This window comes from Oryctolagus cuniculus, chromosome 16 (genome assembly GCF_964237555.1).
Source record: "Oryctolagus cuniculus chromosome 16, mOryCun1.1, whole genome shotgun sequence".
Classification (NCBI taxonomy): Eukaryota; Metazoa; Chordata; class Mammalia; order Lagomorpha; family Leporidae; genus Oryctolagus; species Oryctolagus cuniculus.
In genome coordinates, this window is record NC_091447.1 from 24,026,104 (window position 1) to 24,042,322 (window position 16,219).

At 40.6% G+C, this 16,219-nt stretch overlaps 1 protein-coding gene across 6 annotated transcripts in view; it reads left to right on the top strand.

Moving 5' to 3' along the window:
- Positions 1-16,219, top strand: part of BBS9 (Bardet-Biedl syndrome 9) — a 440,716-nt gene that overhangs the window by 172,727 nt on the left and 251,770 nt on the right. For 4 of the 6 annotated variants that reach the window (XM_008261624.4, XM_008261625.4, XM_008261626.4 and 1 more), the window contains exons 10-12: positions 1,687-1,868; positions 6,986-7,068; positions 9,754-9,807. In XM_008261624.4, coding sequence (XP_008259846.1) covers positions 1,687-1,868; positions 6,986-7,068; positions 9,754-9,807 — 319 coding nt within the window. The remainder of the gene's footprint in view (positions 1-1,686; positions 1,869-6,985; positions 7,069-9,753; positions 9,808-16,219) is intronic. The other 2 variants (XM_002713746.5, XM_002713748.5) reach the window with 1 other exon arrangement.

Here is a 16,219-nt window from a genome sequence, read left to right on the forward strand (position 1 = left end):
ACTGCTGAGTTAAATGCTCACTCCTCTTTCTTTTCTATTCTTTTTTTAATCAAAGGTCCTTACAGATGCCATAACAAACAGAAATCAATAAATACATTATGTATCAATTCAAAATAACCAGTGACAACTTTGAATTTCTTTTCTAGGAGAGCTAGGGAGGAAGCAAACACAGGATTTATCTGTGCTGCTTCTTTTAGCAAGTTCAGAAAAAAATACAACTTGTATATTTTTAAGTTCTAAGACTTCTACAGTTTGTACATTATAGCTAGTTTTTTGAATAAAAACAGGTGAATGAGGGAGCCTAAGAGAAGGAAGAGTGAAAGAATTAGTCTATTTTGTGGAGCTGTAACATAAGGTCAGAGGTTGGGTAATTTATTATTTTTTTCTTATTTTTTTCAAGATTTACTTATTTATTTTGAAAGTCAGAGTTACACACAGAGAGAAGGAGAGGCAAAAAAGAGAGGTCTTCCATCTGCTGATTCACTCCCCCAGTTGCCCACAATGGCCAGAACTGGGCCGATCTGAAGCCAAAAGCCAGGAGCTTCCTCTGGGTCTCCCACATGGGCGCAGGGGCCCAAGGACTTGGGCCATCAAATGCTGCTTTCCCAGGCCATAGCAGAGAGCTGGATGGAAAGTGGAACAGCTGGGGCATGAACTGGTGCCCATATGGGATGTTGGCACTGCAGGCGGCTCCACCCACTATGCCATGGTGCTGGCCCCGAGATTGGGTAATTTATAAAGAAAAATTTACTTGTCTTATAATTCTGGAAGGTTGGAGAGTTCATGAAGGGACTACATATGTTGAAGGTCTCTTTGCTATGTCATCCCATGGCAAAAGATGGAAAGGCAAGAGAGTGCCTGTGTCAAAAAGAGAGGGAGAGATTGAATTCACAGCCTTGAACTCTTTTATAATTGACATTAATCCATTCATGAGTTCAGAGCCCTCATGGACTGATCATATCTTAAAGTTTCTACCTCCTAACACTTGTTACATTGGGAATGAAGAGATAATGAGGCAGAGAAGAGTGGTGGAGAAGGAGCTCAAAGAGTGAGACAATGATTACTAATGAGAGAGACATGTTGGACAGAACAAACCAGTTGCTTGCCTAAGTAGGAGAGTTCGTGACAGAAGTCATGGTGAGTGGGCTGGAGAAAGTGGTCAAATAGGAATCCCAGGGTAGATACAGGGAAAATATGCATGGGCACACGCTTTGTTCAGTGCTTCCCATAACTCCTCCACTAGCTGTCCTATTTTGGATCATTCTGTCTTGTCCCGCTTCATCCTTGGTCTTCAGCCAGTCAGCAGCTCAGCTCCATCTCTGGATCCATCCAACTTCACAAACGGTGTTCACCTGCTGATTATTCCATGAAGTGTAGTGGAAGTAAGGATTAAAAGCATTGCTGGAGAGCAGCACTTACCATGTAGTTAGGGCCTCCAAAATGTTGGCTATGATAATAATCAAAATTTTTTTCCTCCTGAAATGCACCTTAAGATTGAGAATACTTCTTAAATATAAGTGATATTTGTATAAATGTATTTGTATTAAATTTCTGAAGTAAAATTTTAGAAATAGATACATAACTTTTTTCTTAATGATATGTTGAAGCCAAATTGGATTAAAATGTGATTTGTCAAGACTGAATCCACTGAAATTATTATGTCTCATTTTCTCTTCCTTTTTACAGTGATTTAAAGGGAGTGATAGTCACTCTGAGTGATGATGGTCATTTGCAGTGTTCATACTTGGGGACAGACCCTTCTCTGTTCCAAGCTCCAAAAGTTGAATCTAGAGAACTAAACTATGATGAACTTGACGTAGAGTTGAAAGAACTTCAAAAAATCATCAAAGATGTTAACAAATCACAAGGTATCTGATTTTCAGCCTATTATTTAATTTTGGAATTCATTGCAAAATTCACTTTATCTTTTATTTAGGTGTTTTGTAAGTATTAGTTAATTTTCTCCCCCAGGCTTAAAGTCATATTTGTAAAAGCATTGTCACTCCTTAGTATACAAGATCTTTGTGTTCACTTTGCATATTATAGCTTCTGGAAAACATCTCCTATATAAGGTAATTCTTTTTTCTGGGTGTGTTTTAGGGAGAACATTATCTCATTTTTTCCTTTAAATCCTAAGAAAGGAAGAACTATTTCTTTGGTTAGTGGTTTTAGGCCTTGAGAAGAACATTAAAGTTTAGAGTGGTCACTTATTAACTTTTAATAACCCTGAAAAAATTTCAGTTGCTTCTTTTAGAAGAAACTAAAGCAGTATATGAGTTACTACTTTATAACTAGAAATGTAGTCATTTACAGCTTAGCGATGTAATTTATGTTTGCAGTTAATTAGCCGTCCAAATGGAGGGTAGCCTGTGGTATGCTGATTTCTAATGACTCAGAGGTTGATGATATTTTCAGTTCCTGAGTTTTGAATAACTCAATATTATCTTACTTTGGGACTCACAAGGGTATAATTTTATTATGAATTAAAAGGAGAAACAAAACACCGATCCTGCAGCTTGAATTGGACATGTGAAAGGCATTACTTGAAGTTCCCTTTTCAGGTCAGGTAAAAGTATTTTTTTAATGAGAAAAAATATGGAGTATTTTCACATAAAAGAAATGTTAAAACAAGTAGAAATAATAAAAGAAGCAGAGCATCAAAAGCCAATGAAAACAACAGGACCAATCTTAATCCTGATTTGATCACTTTGTGAGATTTATGTATTTTTGAGTCTGTGTTACCAAGATTATATTCCTCTGGTTCTAAGGAACTGAGATTATATATTTTAAAAATATGAACATTAAAATGAAATTATTATGCTTTGGCTTCACAGGTTCTTTTAGAAAGTTTTGAAAGTAAGCCAGTTAAACTCAGGTCTTTTAAGTACCTCCAATTATTTAAGAATCTGTTTGTTGTCAGCACCCCTGTGTCAAATAGCGAGTGGTTAAAATTAGATGTGGCATATTGCAATATACAAATTATTTTCCATTTTTGATACTAGTACTTTTCGGATTAATGGAATTTTAAGTCTCATTTTATCATTTAAAAATGTAATTGGGGAAGAGCAGCAGATAAATGAAACATCAAATTTCCAGGGTCTTTAAGTAATATGGCTTTTGGCTCCAAATTTTGTGTCTTGAGACTTTCTCCATTCTATTTGCAATATCTTAGTAATAGTTTTATTAGCGTTAGTGTATGAAGTTTCTCAGAAAATCCCTGAACACCGAAATTTATTTCTTCCTGGCCACCATGATGCCTTTGGTTGAGAAGGTTTGCTAGTCATTACCTTGATCCTTCTGTTTGTCTTGAAATAACTGCTAATTAAGCTAAAGATGTACTCACAGAGTTGGGTGTGAAGTTCATGATTTATATATCTCAACTCTAAGATAATGTTGGAATTCCCAGATTCTTTTCTGCCACCATCATTTGGTTTAATTCCTGGTGATGGGCAAAGAAACTTTAAAAAAAGAGGCTTTTAAAGTATTTTACTTCTAGATATGAAAAATAGCAGTCTGTTTACTCTTATAAAATCATGGTATGTTTGTTTATTAAAATACCTGTAATTATATAAAAGTACCAAATTATTTCATTATAGAAAATTATGAGAACTTAAAAACTCTGAACTTTTTGATGACCTTGTTATTCATTTAAATGTCATTTACTTTAGTACAGTGATCTTAATTTGCCAGAAAATTCACAGTCTTAAGGGTTATGGGCAATACTTAGAGCTTTAAATTTTTTTTTCAAAGAACAAGTTGCAGCATAATTTAAAGCCAATTGAAAGAGTACATTTTGTTGTACACATGGTGTGTATTATCTACTGTAATAAAAGTGTTTTTGAAGCTGATTTTATGTGTGTAAGTTATATGAGGAATGTATGTTGTATGCTTGAAATTATAGTAATAATTTCTGTATGGCTCATGGATTCTGAAGCCTTTCCTACTCAACTCATTAGTGTGAATTCTCCCTAGCATTTTTCTAACCATGGTCAACAACATCTATTGGTAAGAACTTTAAAAAAAAGGAGTTTCCTTGTGATGTAGACAGTTGCTCACTCTCTACCTGGGGTGAGTGTGAAGCACTGGATACTGCATTAAAATAGGTGTCCACATAGTTGTGTCTTCAAAAAGGGAGCAAGAGCAGTAAGCAGAGGCATATGAATGAAAGTCTGTCCCTTATTTGAAACATGTCTGCTAACTAAGTTGATGCTACCGGTGAATACTAAAAATGTTTGTCTTTGGTGATTTTGTTCTGCATATAACAGAGTTTACAAATAAAACAATTTCAACAAGGTAGAAGTTTTTCTCTTGTACGAGAAACCCACTGATGGACAGTCCAGGGTTGGCTTGGCAGTCCCGCAGTCGTCAGGGATTCCAGTTTCTTCTATCCCAGGGTCATCTCTTTGTCCAGGATGGCTTCTGGAACTTCTGCCCTCACATCTGCGGCTGAGTCAGCCCCCTTAAGGAGGTTTCCTGGAAGCTACACCCTGAACAGCTCCTCCTTACATCTCACTGACCGCTCCAAGCTGCAAAACAGGCTGGGAAATTAAGTGTTTTGCTGAGTACTTTATTGCTCAGAATAAAACTGGGCTTCTTTCAGTAACAAAGAATTGAAGAATGGTTATTGGTTGGGTAATGAGCAGCTTTTTGTATTCTTCTTAGGTTTTGGAAATTCCCATACCAAATCTTGCAGTATTGGTGGGAATGCCTGCAGGCAATTGTAGGCAATTATTCTTCTTGTGAGACAGCTGATCCATGTGTCATCTTCCAAGTGCTGTCTGAGTTTTCAGGCAGCGATTCTCAGCATGTGGAGGCTATTTCCTCAGCAGTTCTAGGCATTATGCATTATGTGCAGATAGGACTTCCAGGGAAGAATGAGCTATTTCTCCTGAGCCTACCTCTTTCTTTGGGAAAAATAACTTTTCCAGAAGCATGTGCCAGCACTCCCCACTCCCAACTTCCCTTACCACCCATCTGCTGGGACTGAGTCCCACGTTCATGCCTACAACAACAAATGGTCGTGGAATGAAATCACTGTGACTGGATTTGACCCTGAGGCTTGGGAGAGGTAACCGTCTCTGACATGAAGGTGAATACCTCGACCAAGTTAGAGCAGCGCTGCAAAGGCTTCTAAAATGGGATGTTGGGTAGGCAGCAAAGAGCCCATGTCTTACCACTTACATTTCTTATTTATTCAGGGTCTCTGTCAATTATTCATAATATCTCATTATGTAATACAAACATGTTTCCACTTATTTTGGGGGCCAGTACTGTGGCACAGCCAGTTAAACTGAGGCCTGCAGTGCTGGCATCCCATATGGGCTCTGGTTCGAGACCGGCTGCTGCATTTATGATCCAGCTCCCTGCTAATGCACCTGGGAAGGCAGTGGAGGATGGTCCAAGTCGTTGGGCCCCTGCTCCCATGTAGGAGATCCAGAGGAAGGTTTTGGCTCCCGGCTTCTGCCTGGTCCAGCCCTGATTATTTCAGACATTGGGAGTAAAACTGACAAAGAAGAACTCTCTCGCTATCTCTCCTCTCTCTATAACTCTGCCTTCCAAAAAAAAAAAAAAAAAAAAAATTCAAACAGTACTCGAAGGGTAAATGATGAAAGATATGAAAAATTAGTCTCCTGTCATCCCCAGATTCTAGTTCTACTCCTTAAAGGTAATCCTTATCAAAGGTTTTGTGTTTTTCAAGACAATATTCAGTTTTTTTTTTTTTTTTTTTTTTTTTTTTTTTTGACAGGCAGAGTGGACAGTGAGAGAGAGAGACAGAGAGAGAAAGGTCTTCCTTTGCCGTTGGTTCACCCTCCAATGGCCGCCGCTGCAGCCGGCGCACCGCGCTGATCCTGGCAGGAGCCAGGAGCCAGGTGCTTTTCCTGGTCTCCCATGGGGTGCAGGGCCCAAGCACCTGGGCCATCCTCCACTGCACTCCCTGGCCATAGCAGAGAGCTGGCCTGGAAGAGGGGCAACCGGGACAGAATCCGGCGCCCCAACCGGGACTAGAACCCGGTGTGCCGGCGCCGCAAGGTGGAGGATTAGCCTATTGAGCCACGGCGCCGGCCCAATATTCAGTTTTATCTATTTGTTTTTATATAAATATGTACATGTGAGTTACATTGTCTACTTCTTTCTTTTTAAGTATTAATAGGTATTTTTGGCATTTAATAGTAAATAGATTGACAGTATTATTATTTGCAGTTTTGGAACATTGCACAGTATGAACATACAGTATTTTATTTAACTATTCTGTTCTTTTCATTTAAAAAGAACTATGAACTATGAAGAACCTCCTTGGACATATCTATGAATACCAGATAAATTCTTGGGGGTAGAATTGTTAAGTTATAAAATATGAATTTTTAAAAAATATGTGTTTATTTATTTGAAAGACCGAGTGACAGAGAGAAAGAGATCTTTCATTGTTGGTTCACTCCCAGAATGCTCTCACTGGCTGGGGCTGTGCCTCTCTGAGGCTGGGTGCTGTGTACTCAGTCTAGGTCTCCCACTTGAGTGGAAGGAACCCAGTTGTTTGAGTCATTACTACTGTTTTCCAAAGTTTGCATTAGCAGGAAGCTGTAGTCAGGAACTGGAACTGAGGATCGAACCCAGGTACTATGATGTGGGACATGGCCATCTTAACAACTAGGCTAAACCCACACGCACCCCAAACATTTTGATAGTTATAGCCAACGTTCCTTCAAACGAATTGTACTATTTTAACCATCTCCTAAAGTGGTTAAGGAGAGGGTATTGAAATTCCCAATGCTAGTCAGTCAGTGGCCCACATCTTAGCTAATGTCTGTATAAAGAGATATTTTTTCATCACAATATTGTAGAGGAAAAGAAATAGCATCAAGCTTCTAATCAAGTCATGTGTTAGTTTTTCAACTTGTGAGTAAACTTATAGAGTTATTTTTTATGTATAGATAAATCTTTAAAGGAAAACTCTATACAACAGATTCTAATTTATTATTTCTTTAAGGTACAGCTCTTTGGCCCATGACTGAGAGAGAAGATGACTTGAAAGTTTCTGCCACGGTTTCTCCTAGTTTTGATTCAGTGTCGGTAGGTGAATTTTCAGATTTTAAAGAGTCTGATGATAGTGGTAATTGGGAAAAATCAGTTGGTTTACATTTTGGATCTTCAAATAGAAACTTCAGGGAGGACAACAAATTTTAGGCATTATTACTTTCTAGGTGAAAACATTTCTAGTCTCTTGGTGTCACTAAGGAACTTCTTAGGCAGGATTTCTGTTCAAAAAGGAGGAATTGGGAGCAATGCAGTAGAATCCTTGTTCTGGATCGATCTTTTTTTTTTTTAACTTCCTCATATGCTTAGTATTGAGAATATCCAAATCCAGATGAGCAGTACTGACTGTACAAGATTTTTGTTGATGATTCTGAGAGATAATGGTGAATAGTACAGCTCAGTGTTTGATGATTTATACTCTTGAATACATCATCAGTGGTGGTCTAGGACAGTTTAAAAGTAGGTGGTTGGTCCTGGAGTTGTTCTCCTCTCCACTTCTGTGATGTATCTGTGTGATCCAAAGCAAGGGATCTTAGTATAAACAGCCAGTCCAAACTGTGATTAAAATCACGTCAATATTGCTATAGTAGAGTGAATTAGGTACTCTTTACACTTGATCTTAGCCAAAAGTCCAAGAAATGATTGGGTACACTTGAAAAAAGCAGTTTATGTGAAAGGAACATCCACTCAGCTGAGTCACATAGTGGAGGCACTGACTGAAACATTGGCCTTTCAGCACTCACCATTTCTCACTCTACCTGGAGGGTGGTATGGGAGCGGAATGTTTCTGCTTAGTTGGCTGATAGATGTACGGCATTCTCTTGCTGTTCAAATGATTCTCTCTTTATGTTCTCCAAAAATTGCTGTCCTGGAGTATTTAGGTATTTAGACAGGATTGAAAAGACCAGGAAGCAGGAGAGGTTGGGTTCTCTTCTAATCAGTAGATAGCTAAATGTAAAACATTTCTTGGATTTTAGGTAGTACTGTACTAGAGCAAAAAGCTTAGATTAATAATTTACTTTGTTTTTATTTTATTTTATTTTATTTTTTTGACAGGCAGAGTGGACAGTGAGAGAGAGAGAGACAGAGAGAAAGGTCTTCCTTTGCCGTTGGTTCACCCTCCAATGGCCGTCGTGGCCGGCGCGCCGCGCTGATCCGATGGCAGGAGCCAGGTACTTCTCCTGGTCTCCCATGGGGTGCAGGGCCCAAGCACCTGGGCCATCCTCCACTGCACTCCCTGGCCACAGCAGAGAGCTGGCCTGGAAGAGGGGCAACCGGGACAGAATCCGGCGCCCCAACCAGGACTAGAACCCGGTGTGCCGGCGCTGCAAGGCGGAGGATTAGCCCAGTGAGTTGCGGCACCGGCCTGTTTTTATTTTTTTAAAGATTTATTTATTTATTTATTTATTTGAAAGTCAGAGTTACACATAGAGAGGAGAGGCAGAGAGAGGGAAAGAGAGAGAGAGATCTTCCATCCGATGGTTCACTCCCAGGTTGGCCACAACAGCCAGAGCTGTGCTGATCTGAAGCCAGGAGCCAGGAACTTCTTCTGGTCTCCCACGTTGGGGCAGGGGCCCAAGGACTTGGACCATCTTTTACTGCTATCCCAGGCCATAGCAGAGAGCTGGAACAGAAGAGGAGCAGCCAGGACCAGAACCGGCACCCATATGGGATGCAGGCGCTTCAGGCCAGGGCATTAATCCGCTGCGCCACAGCGCCAGCCCCGATAATTTACTTTGAATCATTACTATAAAAGGACTCATATATAAAAAAAGAATTTCTGTTAGAATAGAGTCTTTTATAGGGTAGATGAACATTGCTGTCCCATCTTTCTCATGAGAAACTGGATCCGAATTTGATATGGTTTTCTCTGGCCATAACTAGAAGATGATACGAACAACTGTTAATTCTGCTGATGCCCATTCACCATTTTGTGACCCCTGTTGCTTAGAAGTGGCTTAATTTTTCTTAGTTAAAGATTTTTTCAAATAAGAAAACTGATGGAGATGATTCACTGGTTGGAAAAAGACATTGTGATCTTAATTGTTCTCTGGGAATTCATACTTATGTGTTTATGTTAGAAGATGTTGCCTCTTGGTTTTATTATAGAGTTAGTATTTTTTCCTCTTAATGTACCACTCTAAAAACTAAGTTATAAGGAAATGTTTCCTTTATTCTATTATACTATGAATTCTTTACAAGATAGGACCACGTAACTCAAGCTAATGCTTAGAGTGCCTATTGAATTAGTTTATGACATGTGCTAGTACAAAAAGGACACTCCCACTTTTATTTTCTAGTAAAGCCACACAATCCCCGTGTCATTAGTTACACATCTAATATGCATGATGCTCATCAGACTAAAACATACCTTTGACAAGTTGAAAATGCAGGAACCTGTAGGAATGGCATAGTGTTTATCTGGGTAATTCAAGGTGGTCTTCTTTTATATAATATAAAGAGCAAGTTAATAGAATGAATACTTTCCACATTTAAGTAACTTTTGAAATGGTATGTTTGAATTAACTCATGACTGTCCAGTTGAAGCATTTTCATCTGATTCTTCTCGGAGTCTTCTCGGAGTCCTCAGAGCGGCAAATCCTTTAGAGTTAGTTCTCTAAGTTCTGTAGTTAGTTCTGTAGCTTCACTATGATGGTGGGTAGTAAGTAGTGTACCCCGTGTGTTTAATCACCTGTTCTCTTCTCAATTTGGTGTTTACAGCAAGCCACTGATGCTGAAGTGGGAACTGACCTTGTCCCTTCTGTCACAGTGAAGGTACTGTACCAGGTTGTAGACTGTAATGTGCATACAATTATTACCCGTTTCATCACACCTGTCACTGTTGCTACCTTGTAAGTAGCTTAAGGAAATGTAAAATAAAGACCTAAAGTTTTTAGGTTTTTCTCAGTCTTGGGAAACTGCATTGTTACCTGCAAACACAAAACTGATGTCATTTAGGTGCAAGTACAGTGTGGTCAAGGTTTACTTTCAATCTTTGCCAAGCAAATTGATAGGAATTATATACTATGAAAGTTTTGATGATTGTGTGACTATTTAAAAAATTTTGGGGCTATTTTAAAATTTATATGCGTGAAGTTGAACTTATTTTCATGTGATTATTGCTTATAGCCTTTGCCTATTTTCCTGCTAGACTATGGTCTTTTTCTTTGTTGAACTTTTTATTTAGTTCAGCCAAATAAGCTTTTGACTATAATGTAAAACAAAAATATGTTATTGGGCCAGTGTTGTAGCGCAATGGGTTAAGCCACCACCCTGCTGTGCCTGCATCCCATATGGGTGTGAGTTAGAGCCCTGGCTGCTATGCTTCCCACCCAGCTCGCTACTAATGTGCCTGAGAAAGTAGCAAAATATGACCCAAATGCTTGGGACCCTGGCAACACTGAAGGAGGCACAGATGAAGCTTATGGCTCCTCACTTCATTCTGGCCCAGCCCCCACTGATGCAGCCATTTGGGGAATGAATCAATGAATCAGTGGGTAGAAGATTCTGTCTCTCTCTTTCTCTCTCTCCATTTCTAACCCTCTTTTCAAATAAATAAATTTTTAAAAAAAGTTACCTCAAAAAATAATAAATATTTTAATTTTAAAATAAAAACAAAAGAAATAATGAGAATGAAAATAAAAGCCTGGTGGGGCCAGCACTATGGCTCAGTGGGCTAAGTCTCCACCTGTAACGTTGGCATCCTGTATGGGTGCCAGTTTGTATCCTGGCTGCTCCTCTTCCCATCCAGCTCTCTATTATGGCCTGGGAAAGCAGTAGAAGATGGCCCTAGTCCTTGGGCCCCTGTATACACCATGGAGACCCAGAAGAAGCTACTGGCTTCTGGCTTCTGGCTTTGGATCGGCTCAGCTCTGGCTGTTGTGGCCATCTGGGAAGTGAACCAGCAGATAGAAGACCTTTCTCTCTGTTTCTCCCCCTCTCTGTAACTGTATAAAATTGTATGTATTTATAGGGTGCTGCATAATGTTTTGGTAGAGGTATACATTGTGTAATTTCCAATCACTGTAAATAGAGCTATCTTTTCAAATGTTTAATATTTCTTAATGGTGGAAATAGCCAAAACTCTATCTTCTAGGTTTTTTTTTTTTTAATAGAGAATTAAATAGTACATTGGGGCCAGCGCTGTGGTGTAGCAGGTAAAGCTGCCACCTGCAGTGCTGGCATCCTATATGGGTGCCTGTTTGGATCCCAGCTGCTCCACTTCCAATCCAGCTCTCTGCTATATCCTAGGAAAGCAGTAGAAGATGGCCCAAGTCCTTGGGCCTCTGCACCTGTGTGGGAGATCCTGAAGAAGCTCTTGCCTCCTGGTTTCAGATCAGCACAGCTCCAGCTGTTGCAGCCATTTGGGAATTGAACCAGTGGATGGAAGACCTCTCTGTCTCTCTCTCTCTTCTCTCTCTGCCTCTGCCTCTCTTTAATTCTGCCTTTCAAATAAATAAATAAATAAATAAACTTTTTTTTTTTTTAAAGAGTACATTAACATTATCTGTAGTCACCTTACTATGCAATAGAAACCCAGAACTTCTTACGGTACTTTTTTTTCTAGAAATAAAATCAGCATTTTAAGTCTGCCGAAGAATGTGTCAGTATCACTGATAATAAACCAACCAGTTGGTTGTAGCATCATACATTGTATGTTGTGAAATGATATTGGAGAAACACAAGAATGCTAATAATATTTTCTTGTGTATATGATTATGTGTGTGTTTGTAAAGAGCACACAGTTGCTAGCCATTTATTTGCCATAGCATTAGCTTTAAATATATGTAGTTGTATCAAGAAAATACTAAATGAAGAAGCCACAAAGTAGAATACTGACAAATTGATAGTCTTGGAAAAATAGAATATGACGGATGTGGTTTTGGTTAAGATTTTTAGTCTTGTCATTGTAGGATTTGGGAACCAGAACTCAAATGTAGAACTCTCCTAAGGCGTTTAGATTGAAGTGTGGTAATCAGTCAGCACATTATTAAGCTGAAAATATTTATCACTGCCCAAACCTTGGAAGCCAGGAAAGTTGTGGGTTTTGGCGATTGACTTAGTAAAAACTTGGACGAGCCATTCTGTTTTTTTAGATTAGGGGTTGCTGTCCTTGGAGGAGCTTGACAGGGCACCAGGCTTTACCAATTGTGTTCGCTTACACTGGACCCAGTGGGGGACCCAAGTGTGGAACGCTTTGGTCCAAGCTGAAGGCAGCCCAATCTTATAGCTGTTTCCTAAGCTAATTGTTTTGGATTCCTGCCACTGGAAACAAGGGTGGTCTTTCCCCTGTTCAGTCAAAGACTCTATCTCATTAATACTTTTGAGTTTGGTAAGGCGTTCGTGGCAAGAAATCAAACACTTAGGGGGAAAATAAACCCAAGAGCATGTAGTTCCAGGAGTGATCCACAGTTTTGTGTAGGGGAACCCTCTTTTATACTTCTCTATTGATAGTGTTCAGACACATACACATCACGAATCAGGAGTACTCTGTACATTACAAAAAGGAATCTACCCAAACCAGGTAACATTGCTCATGTTCTGTTTTCCCCCAATCAACTAAAACTTACTGCTGTAAATAAACATACCTTTCCCATCTGTTCAGTTCTTAGGCTTTCATGTACTACTTTAAAATGATGGTATGACACTTCTGGAAACTTCTCCATGAGGAGAATTTACTATGTTTGAGAATGCGGAAGTCACAACTCTTTTTTTCAATGCCATTACAAAAGCATGAGAAAGAATGTAACACAAGAGTTGCAGAAAATTGGCTGGACTCAAGTGGTAGACACAATGACATCCTGATCCTGTCTAACAGTTTCTATACAAATTTCTGCCATAAATCTCTCCTTATAGCCTTTTATAACAACATCAGCCAAGATATATAATCATGAAAGTTTCCATCATAATAAATCCTGTTAATTGAGTAAATTTTTCCATCCGTTCCAAATGAATGAAGATGTGGCTACCTTGAGTGTGTGTGCGTGATGCGTGACCATCTATTCCAGGCAACCAGGCAGAATGGTGTTCATACCTGGCCTTTGGAATCATATTTATATACCTAGGATAAAAATTTGATATTATATTTTCCAAAGATTATATTTCATTTCATTAGACGTAGAAAATAACATGGAAAATTCTTGTATTAACATTTTATATTTTCTTCTTAATGTTCTATAATTATTTTCCTCCTAAAATATGAGGTTTATGATCTAGCCAAGTCTTTAACTTTTTTTTTTTTTTGGCTCAAATACAACTCTTCTTTGTTACTGTAGTTATTTTTGTCACACACCTCCTTGACTTGTTTTTTTTTTTAAGATTTTATTTATTTATTTGAGAGGCAGAGTTATAGACAGAGAAAGGTAGAGAGAGAAAGATCTTCCATCCATTGATTCACTCCCCAAATGGCCACAACAGCCAGAGCTGCGCCAATCCAAAGGCAGGAGCCAGGAGCTTCTTCCAGGTCTCTGACTCAGGTGCAGGGGCCATCATCATCAGCTGCTTTCCCAGGACGTAAGCAGGGAACTGGATCAGAAGAGGACCAGCCAGGACACGAATAGGTGCCCATATAGGATGCTGGCGCTGTAGGCAGAGGCTTAGCACACTATGCCACAGCACTGGCCCCTTGACTTGGGTTTTAAAAGTGCCTAGCCCATTGTTGCAGTTCAGTAAGTTTGTGCATGAAAGCTATCATGATGTACCTCTAAGTCTCATGCAAAGCCTTCTTGTAGCAATGTAAAATTGTGTGATGTTGTCTGAGTAGACAGCATTATGCTGGGAAGAGTCAGAATGTCTACCCTTTTACAAATGGCTTATGGCTACTTTAACAGATTCCCATTTTCACTTTTAAAAAAGTGAGCCTCGGCCGGCGCCGCGGCTCACTAGGCTAATCCTCCGCCTAGCGGCGCCGGCACACCGGGTTCTAGTCCCGGTCGGGGCGCCGGATTCTGTCCCGGTTGCCCCTCTTCCAGGCCAGCCCTCTGCTGTGGCCAGGGAGTGCAGTGGAGGATGGCCCAAGTGCTTGGGCCCTGCACCCCATGGGAGACCAGGAGAAGTACCTGGCTCCTGGCTCCTGCCATCGGATCAGCGCGGTGCGCCTGCCGCAGCGCGCCGGCCGCGGCGGCCATTGGAGGGTGAACCAACGGCAAAGGAAGACCTTTCTCTCTCTGTCTCTCTCTCTCACTGTCCACTCTGCCTGTCAAAAAAAAAAAAAAAGAAAAAAAAAAAAGTGAGCCTCTTGGCACCGCGGCTCACTAGGCTGATCCTCCACCTGCGGCGCCAGCACCCAGGGTGCCCTGTTGGGGCGCCAGGTTCTGTCCCGGTTGCTCCTCTTCCAGTCCAGCTCTCTGCTGTGACCCGGGAAGGCAGTGGAGGATGGCCCAAGTGCTTGGGCCCTGCACCCGCATGGGAGACCAGGAGGAAGCACCTGGCTCCTGGCTTCAGATCAGCGCGCCGGCTGTAGTGGCCATTTGGGGGATGAACCAACAGAAGGAAGACCTTTCTCTCTGTCTCTCTCTCTAACTCTGCTTGTCAAAAAAAAAAAAAAAAAAAAAAAAAAAAAAAAAAAAAAAAGTGAGCCTCTTACGAGATGTTCCTGATCGCAACTTTTAGGCTCCCTAGCACTTACTGGACTGATGCTTTTAGGGATGTGGTTTAATTTCTCTGAACCACCATTTTTAAACTGTAAAATGTGTGTTGTTATTCATTAGCAAAGTTATTTTTGAAATTTGGCCACAATTGGGTACAGGTCTGAGTTCTGGATCCTGACAGACGGCATTTAAATTGTGGTTCTTCCGCTTACATCAGAGTGACCTTGGATGAGTGTGGAGCCTGTCTGAGGCTCTGTTCTCTTTCTGGAAGGGGATGTGTGCGGGTACCTGTTTCACACCGTTGTGATGAGTGGCCGAGGTAGCGTCCTCCAGCGATTTAGCAGCATGATTCCACCAACAGTTATTATTATCGTTACTATTAGTTTTATTTAAAACTGTACATATAGACTAACATTGTATTATTTTCAGAAGTAAAATACTTAAAGTATGTCCTCTTTTAGTGAACTAGCTATTTAGAAAGATTGTCTGTGGCACTTCCCTTGTTTCTGATTACCGTCATCACCATCAGACTTTTTCCAAAAAGTTATTATGTTGTTTAGAATGGTCAGACATCACTGAGGAAGTTTTCTTTGTGACATGCCAATTCCTATATGTATTTCCAGGGTTTACAAACAAAAACCAAGTTTTCATGTTCATTTGCTCTGTTATATTAGTTTGATTCATAGTTGTCTTTTGTTTTTGAAAATTTTTTTATTTATTTGAAAGTTAGAGTTACAGAGAGAGAGGGAAACACACACTCACACACACACACACACACAGAGACAGGGAGAGAGATTGAGCTTCCATACACTGATTCACTCCCCAGATGGCTGCGTCAGTCGGGGCTGGGCCAGGCCAAAGCCAGGAGCCAGGAGCTTCTTTTAGGTCTCCCTTGTAGGTTGCTGGAGCCCAAGTACTAGGGCCATCTTCTACTATTTTTTCAGGCTGTTAGCAGGGAGTTGGATCGGGACTCAAACTGCCACCCATATGGGATGCTGGCACTGCAGGCAGAGGCTTTACCCTCTCCACCACAGCGCTGGGCCCTACCCCAGAGTTCTTAGCTATTGATTCCTCTGGAGTAGGAGAATTTTCTTAGCATCACTGAGGACGAGCACCCTTTTAGAAACGCAGCTACCTGAGAAATGCAGAAGTTAATATTGTTCTTTGATATTTCTAGAATTATTTACATCGTGTATCTTTGTGTTAAACCATGGAGGAAAATGCAGTGGCTTACAACATGTAGACTGATATGCATATATGCCTAGTAAAGAAATCATAGGAGAACAATTAACTTGTAAAAAAAGGGAATCCCTATGGATACTGGATAAGAGGATGCTGTCGGCGCCGCCATAGCTCAATAGGCTAATCCTCTACCTGTGGCGCCGGCAAACTGGGTTGTAGTCCTGGTCGGGGCGCCGGATTCTTTCCCAGTTGCCCCTCTTCCAGGCCAGCTCTCTGCTGTGGCCCGGGAGTGCAGTGGAGGATGGCCCAAGTGCTTGGGCTCTGCACCCCATGGGAGACCAGGAGAAGCACCTGGTTCCTGGATTCGGATCAGCGTGATGCAATGGCCGCAGCGCGCCAGCTGTGGCGGCCATTGG